General features: G+C 55.8%; 1 protein-coding gene across 1 annotated transcript; it reads left to right on the forward strand.

Annotated features, from left to right (window-relative positions):
• Nucleotides 1-924: 924 nt before the first annotated feature.
• LOC311512526 (putative G-protein coupled receptor 33) lies at nt 925-7188 on the forward strand (the record flags this gene model as incomplete). The annotated part of the gene is made up of 2 exons (XM_084613783.1): nt 925-987; nt 6088-7188. The coding sequence occupies exons 1-2, from the start codon at nt 979-981 to the stop codon at nt 7186-7188; spliced, it is 1110 nt and encodes a 369-aa protein (XP_084469909.1). The 5' UTR covers nt 925-978.
• Nucleotides 7189-7518: the final 330 nt, after the last annotated feature.

Below are 7518 nucleotides of genomic sequence, written 5' to 3' on the forward strand. Positions count from 1 at the left end.
GCTGGCGATGCTAATTACCTGGGGTTTAACTCCGCCTCCTAACCCCGCTCCTGAGCCGGGAGGCCAGGGGGATGGGCAGAGGATCCTCAAGCGGGGCAGCTTCCACACACTGATGAGGGGTGAATGTTTCCCAGGAGAATGCAGGCTGGAAGATTTTAGCTGTCCTGTTTACTAGGTGTATTACAGTAGCCCTGCCAACGCGATTGGGCCCTGTGGTGCTGGGGCCCCATTGGGCCAGAGACAGACCCTGCCCCAGCTGAGATCGGGCCCCCTATGTAGGACGCTGCTCAGACAGAGCGAGAGCCAGCCCTCAAATAGAAAGAGGCAGGAGTATGCTCCCTGCTTTATGAGTGGGGAAACTGAGGCACAGAGTGATGCTGTGATCTGCCAAGGTCACACAAAAAGTCTGTGGAGGAGACAGCAGTAGAACCCAGGAGTCCTGGCTCCCAGACCCCACTCCCTTCCCGTGGTCAGGAATAGAACCCAGGAGTCCTGGCTCCTAAACCCCACTCCTCTCCCCTTCCCGGGCTGGGATAAAATCCATGAGCCCTGGCTCCTAGACCCCCTGTTCTAACCACTAGACCCCACTCCCCTTCCCGAGCTGGGGATAGAACTCAGGCGTCCTGGCTCCCAGCCCCCCCTGCTCTAAGCCTTAGACCCCACGCCCCTCCCAGCAGCTGCAGTGGGTCAGGGAGTCCAATTTTGTGACCGTTAATAACATTTGTTACCATGGCAACAAGGCTAATGCTGGAGGCAGGGTAATCAGATGTCCTGCAAGTCGGTTACCCATACTGGGGTGGGGGGCAGGGAGCTAGGACTCCTGGGTTCTATCCTGGCTTGGCCGCAGAGTGGGGTCTAGTAGACTAGAGCAGGGGAGGGCTGGGAGTCAGGATACCTGGGGTCATTCCCCAGCTCTGGGAACGGGGCGGAGGGTAGTGGTTAGAGCTAAGGAGAAGTGAGGATTCTTATTTCACCTACATGTTCATGGTAAGTCCCTTGGTGAAGGACTTTATGGAACTGCTACCACTTCCCTTTCTAGTTTAACTGTCCCAGTAATTCTCGGCTCTCCCCGGCGGGTCTGTTACCCAGACCCCAGCCTTGGGGCTGGGACCCTGCGACCCCCAACAGGACCCCAACGCTCCTGGGAAAACAGCCCCCCAACCGCAGGGTACACAACAGCACTGGGAACTGGGAGGGGAGTGGGGTCTAGTGGTTAGAGCAGGCAGGCGGGCGGGCTGGGGGCCAGGACTCCTGGGTTCTAGCCCCAGTTCTGTGCAGCAGTTCCTCCAGCTTTTGTTCCCCTAACAGCCATGGTGCGTGTTCAGCTTCCCTGCTCCAGTTTTCGGCCCTGACTATTTCTCTGACCCAGATGAGAAATGGGCCTCAGCAGGTGGCCCGGCAGCTCCCGGCATCCTGGCACCGGGGGGGCTCAGTCACCAGGCAGGACTGAACCCAGCCTCCCCCTCCTAGAGCTGAGGAACTGGAGGCACAGAAAAGGGAAGCAATTGCTGCAGGTCACCCAAGGAGCCCCAAAGGGAACCCAGGAGTCCTGATGCCTAGCTCCCCCTTGCTCCAACCACTAGACCCCACTCCCTCCCCAAAGCTGTGGACAGAATGCAGGAGTCCTGGCTCCCCGTGACTGTAACCACTAGCCCCCACTCCTCTCTCAGGGATAGAACCCAGGAGTCCTGGCTCCCAGCCCCCAATCCTCTAACCCACTAGCCCCCACTCCCCTCTCAGAGCCAGGGATAGAACCCAGGCGTCCTGACTTCCAGCCCGCCCCCAGCTCAGATCCATTCTGTCTCCCGTTGCGGCACTCAATTCAATTACGTTTATTACCCACAAACAGCAAATATAAACAACCAGGAATAATTGGGAGCATCGCTGTGCTGGTTTCATCTTGACTGGAAGCCCTGGGGTGATTGACTTGGAGAGGGGGGAGTCATGGGGTTGGGGTGGGGGGGGTTGTGAGGTGCGGGAGTGCCCCCCCCACACACACGGCCAGGTTATACCTCTCAGACCCCAGGCTCAGGTACCCCTGCAGGAATAGCAGGGGGCTGTGGGTCAGGAGTGAGGGGCACCGGCAGAGCTGGGGGGAGGGGGGAGCCCAGGGCTGGGCTGGCAGGGGGCTACAGGTCGGGAGTGAGGGGCACCGGCAGAGCTGGGTGGGGGAGCCCAGGGCTGGGCTAGCCGGGGGCTGCGGGGCAGGAGTGGGGGGCATTACGCGGTGTGACTGCCAGAACCAAACCTATTGCCTCTCACTGGCCCTGTTTAAAGGACACTCCCACCCCCAGCCCCAGAGCCAAGGCCAGCTGTTTCCTAGCCCCAGCCCTGCTCCTGCCAGCCCCTTAGCTCACTTTCAGTTTCAAGTTAAAGTGAATGGGGAACCTGGACTCCGGTTCCTCACATCTTCCCAGGCCTTGCTTGGGGCCGCAGCTGCAGAGCTGGGTCAGGCAGGGACAGATCCAAGGGCCCTGATCTCCCACCGCCTGGCTGGAGGTGAGTCCGGCCGGCAGGTTCCTGGGTGGGTGGTAGGAAGGCTCGAAGCCTGGCAAGAGACAGGCGGACTGGGTTGGGTGGCGGGGGGACAGGGAGGCAAAGAAAAGGTGGGTGCAGGGGTGGGCGTGAAAACCGCCACCCATGTCTCATGGCTCCAAGAAGGCTGATTCCCCGCATCTCCCGGCTGGGAAGGACCCAGGAATCCTGGGGCACCAACGGCCCATGAGCTCCCCCAGCGATGCTGTGGCTAAGAGGGCGAGCACACTCCTCAGCTGGAGAAGCTGGTGAATAGCGAGTGGGAGCCAGGAGGTGGGGTCCTCTCTGGATACAGCATGGGGGAACACTATGACTGGAGACTGCGCCCAGCTCTGGGGGGCCACACATCAAACAGGCAGTCAGGAAATCATGGAGGGCTCAGAGAAGAGCAACGGGGACAATCCGAGGGCTGGAAAACCTGTCTGAGAGCAGAGACTGAAGGAGTTCGATCTGTGGAGTTTGTCCCAGAGACGGCTCAGAGGGGACTAGATCCCGGTCTGTCAGCTTCTCCCTGGGGAGAAGATTTCAGGGAGTAGAGGGCTGGTTAGCCCAGCTGGGCCAGGCAGAGCGAGAGTCGATGGCTGGGGTGTGAGGCCAGACGAATCAAGACTGGAAATAAGGGGCAGATTTTCCCCAGAGTGGGGAACAGATCCTTGGAGCGACTGTCCCAGGGACAGGGCAGTTTCTCCATCCTTGTGCTTTCCATCGAGAGCAGGTGTCTCTTGCGGCAAGCTCAACCATCAGACATGGGCTGGATGGAGGAGTCCCTGGTTCTCTGGCCTCAGCTACGCAAGAGGTCAGATGGGATGATCAGAACAGGAATAGAACCCAAAAGTCCGGACTCCCAGCCTCATGCCCCCCCAATCAAATCCATGACCCAAGCAGGAAGGGCCAGGGGGTGTGATTGACATGTGGCAAATCTGACACCAATCAAATCCAATTTCGAGACCATCGACCTGTGGAACACCTTGCCGCTGGATGCTGCCATGGCCCATTGCTCAGCCAAAGGAAAGGATGTTGTGTCAGACGACAGGGAATGCCTGGAATTAAAGCGGTGGCCTGGGGGGACTCTGTGCCACAGGAAACTCATTGCCAGTCACAGCGCAGAAGAAAGCAAGAGGTGTTCCTATGAGGCCAGCTGCGTGTCTGTCAGAGGTCAGGGAAGTCACAGGTTCCATGACTTTCCGTGACCTCCGTCACTTCTGCAGCCACAGGTGCTGGCTCAGGGGCTGCCCGGGCCAGACAACCCCTGGGCCAGCAGCAGCAGCAGCTTGGGTATGGGAGGGGGCTCAGGGCTGGGGCAGGCAGTTGGGGTGCAGGGTAGTGCTTACCTGGTGGGGGGCCTCCCCCCGGCATGTCCCTGCAGCTCCTAGGCAGAGAGGACAGGGAGCTCAGTGGACTGCCAGCCCCGCCAACCCCACCCCCCAGCGCTAGTGGGGGTCCTGGGCCACTCCCGAGCACCTGCTGCACCCCCCCCCCCCGAGCACCCTAAGCCCAAGGTTTAGTCAGGGGTATATAGTAAGTCATGGACAGGCCCTGAATTTTTGTTTACTGCCTGTGACCTGTCCATGACTTTTACTATATACCCCTGACTAAACCTTGGGCCTTACCTGTGAGTAATGAGGACAAGCGGAGCCTTTAGAGCCAGGAGTTAAAACTCGGAGCAAGATGCTTGGAAAGGGGTTAGACCTACCTGCTTAGACCAGGAACCAACCCCGAGGCATTAGGGGCTGGCAGAGAATTTCTCCCACAGGGAGATTATTCCATCCTCATCCACTAGGGGGTGTCTTGCACCTTCCTCGGAAGCAGCTGGGCTTTGCTAGAGACAGGACGCCGGGGTAGATGGGCCCGTTGAGCAGTTTTTCTGTCCTTGGGCATTCCAGCTTTAGCCACTGGACCCCATCCCCCGAGGCAGGAATAGAACCCAGGGGTCCTGATTCCCAGCTACCCCTGCTCTAGCCACTAGATCCCATCCCCTAAGGCAGGAATAGAACCCAGGGGTCCTGAGTCCCAGCCCTTAAGAAGGCCCAAGGCTGCCAGGTGGAAAGCCCCTTCCAGGCACAGAAGCACGGCACTTTCTCCTGCTGGGTTAGGAGTGTGTATTTGTGAAACCACTTCAGCTTTTGAGGTTTTCTGCATCAGCCAGACGGCAGTTCCCCTTCCCGTTGCCTGCCCCTAGCCTCCCGAGCCTCACGTGCGCCAGTTACACTCAGATCTGTGCCGGGGATCTGGCTGGCCAGATGTCACATGCATTTATCCCCAGCGAGAAGAGAACCCAGTGGAGAGGGCTCTGACCTGAGGGCAAAGTTGCTCTGAACTCTCAGCCTCCTGCTGGCTGCTAATTCATAAATCCGTCTGTCTGGAAGCCAGACGGGCCCCTAGATCATTCCAGTCTCGTCTCCGGCACAGCCCAGGCTAGGGGTTCTCAATTAGTCCCCCCATACTGAGCCCAATCACTCTCATTTGCCAAGAGCATCTTCCGGAAAAGCCACCAGGTGTTTGTCCAGCTGTTCTTAAAACCCTCCAGTGATGGGGATCCCAAAACCACCCCTGGAAGCCAATTCCAGAGCTTCTCCCCCATGAGAGTTAGAAAGTGTTTCCTAACATCTGACCTAAAATGTACAAACTTTTAAATTTGGGGGGTAAAAGTGTTGAGTTTGCAGTTTAAAAAGAATCGTTTTTTAAAAAACCTTGAACTTGTTCTGTTTTTAACCAAACAGCCAGCCTGGCAAGTGGATTTTTTAAAACATAAAAATCACTGTTTTTTTCCCCCGAAAACCAGTTTTCAATAATCGAAGCTTGTGCTAAAAGCTGTTTTCTGTAAACTCAAGACGTTTATGAAGCCTCCGAATGGTTTTCATCAAAACTGACGGTTTGAATCAAACCGCAAATACAGTTATTGGAACCTGATTGGGTTTTTTTCCCTTACCAAAAATCCATTTTCAAAACCCGAGATTTGGGCTTAAAAGAGTTTATAAAAACTGAACATTTGACTCAAACTCCACGTTTTTTCTTACCAGAACTGCCATTTTTTATCCATCCCCCAAAACATTTACTGAAACTCCCAAATTTTGACCCCAGTTAGTTTCTGAAACCTGAAAAAATCCAGTTTCCACTTTTTCCATTAACAACAACAACAAAAATTGCATTAAATTTTTGAAAAGGAACCTGACCTGGTTTGCAATTCCTGGTGATAAATGGCTGACATGTCCAACTGGCTCCATCCATTTCCCTATTACGCCAGGGTCCTTGTTCCCACTTAGGAAGGAAAGGGCCGTACAAGGGTGCTGATACTGCAGAAATCCTGGGCACAGAACGCTCAGTGCAAGGGGTGGCCCGTAGCTCTGTCTTGTAGCAGTGAGTTCCACTGGCCATTTCCCAGTTGCTCTGAGAATACCCAGCCTGGATAGTCTGGAGGACCAGAGGGTGCCCAGAGAGGTCCTCTCCAATGGTACGTTCCTAACTCTCTGGTATTTCTCCCTTCCTTGTCGTCCACTCTCCCTTTTACCCTAGTCTGTCATCCCTTCTAACCCCTCTTCTGTCTCTCCCCAGGGCACCATGGACCGAGGCAACACGACTCTCCAACCAACCGCTGGGGCAAATTCCAGCCAGATCCCAGCAGCTGTGATCGCCTCTCACCTCACCGCAGCCGTGTTGCTCTTCATCACCTTCCTGGTGGGTGTGGTGGGGAATGGGCTGTATCTGTGGGTGCTGGGGCTGAAGATGAGGATGACAGTGACCACGCTCTTGTTCCTGCACCTGGTCTCCTGCTACCTTCTTTTCACCCTGCTGATCCCCTTTTTTGCTGTCTATGTCCTCCTGGATTTCCGCTGGGTATTTGGCACGGCCATGTGCAAACTCCTGAATGCCTGCATCTCTCTGGGCATGTTCACTTCGGTCTTCCTTCTCACCCTCATCAGCCTGGACCGCTACATCCTCACTCACCACCCCATCTGGTGCCGGCATCACCGCACCGTGCCCCAGGTCAGGAAGCTGGTTGTGGGCGTGTGGCTGGTCTCCTTAGCTCTCAGTGCTCCCTACCTGGCTTTCCGGGAGACCCGCATGTTGGACGGGGGCAGAATCATCTGCATCAACAATTACAACTTCTCCAGAGACTGGAATGGAGTCGAGATGCAGGACCTGGGCAGACGGGTCCGCCTGGCCGTCTTCATGGTCCGGTTCCTTCTGGGCTTCCTGCTGCCCTTCTGCACCATCGCGGGATGCTATGGCTGCGTGGGGCTGGAGATGAAGGAGAAGGGGCTGGTGCGGAGCAGGAAGCCTTTCAAAGTCATGGGGGCCGCGGTGGTTTCCTTCTTCCTCAGCTGGCTGCCTTACCATCTCTATCATGGCCTGAAGTTCTTCAAAGACGGGTGGGAGCTGGACAGCATCCTTGTCATTTACACTCTCACCTCCTGCTTCAACGCCTGCTTCACCCCTGTCCTCTACCTCTTCGTCGGGCGGCGGTTCCAGCAGGTGCTCAAGACATCCCTGCTTGCTCTGCTTCGGGAGACTTTTGCTGACGACCACAGTGGCAACGGCGCTATCTCCCATGAGAGCTCCGGGGTAGCAGCTGGCAAATGGGAGCTGCCTGACCAAGTTACGGGGCCTCTGGATTCAGGGTCAGGGAGCTTAGAACCCAGGGTTCTAGATTAATTGATGGAGAGGTTAATGGCCTCTAGCTCTCCTGGCATCAGAAAGTCTGGTGTGATGTGGCAGGTTCTAGAATAACGGTATGTTCTAAAATGTCACGGGTTCCAGATTTCTTGATGCTTTAACAAAAATCCAAAAGGTTCTTGACTGAGTCAAGAACATCATGGGTTCTCGATCATCCCCCTTCAAGCCCCTGGTGTGATTTTGCATGTTCTAAATTCTCAGTGTGTTCTATAACAGAGTGGGTTCTAGATATCTCCTCCTTTAAACTCCTGATATAGCCCTGTATGCTCTAGCTTCCTGTTTTGCCATATAGCTTCATGAGTTCCTGAC

The sequence above is a fragment of the Lepidochelys olivacea genome (genome assembly GCF_965140295.1).
Source record: "Lepidochelys olivacea isolate rLepOli2 genome assembly, chromosome: 24".
NCBI lineage: Eukaryota > Metazoa > Chordata > Testudines > Cheloniidae > Lepidochelys > Lepidochelys olivacea.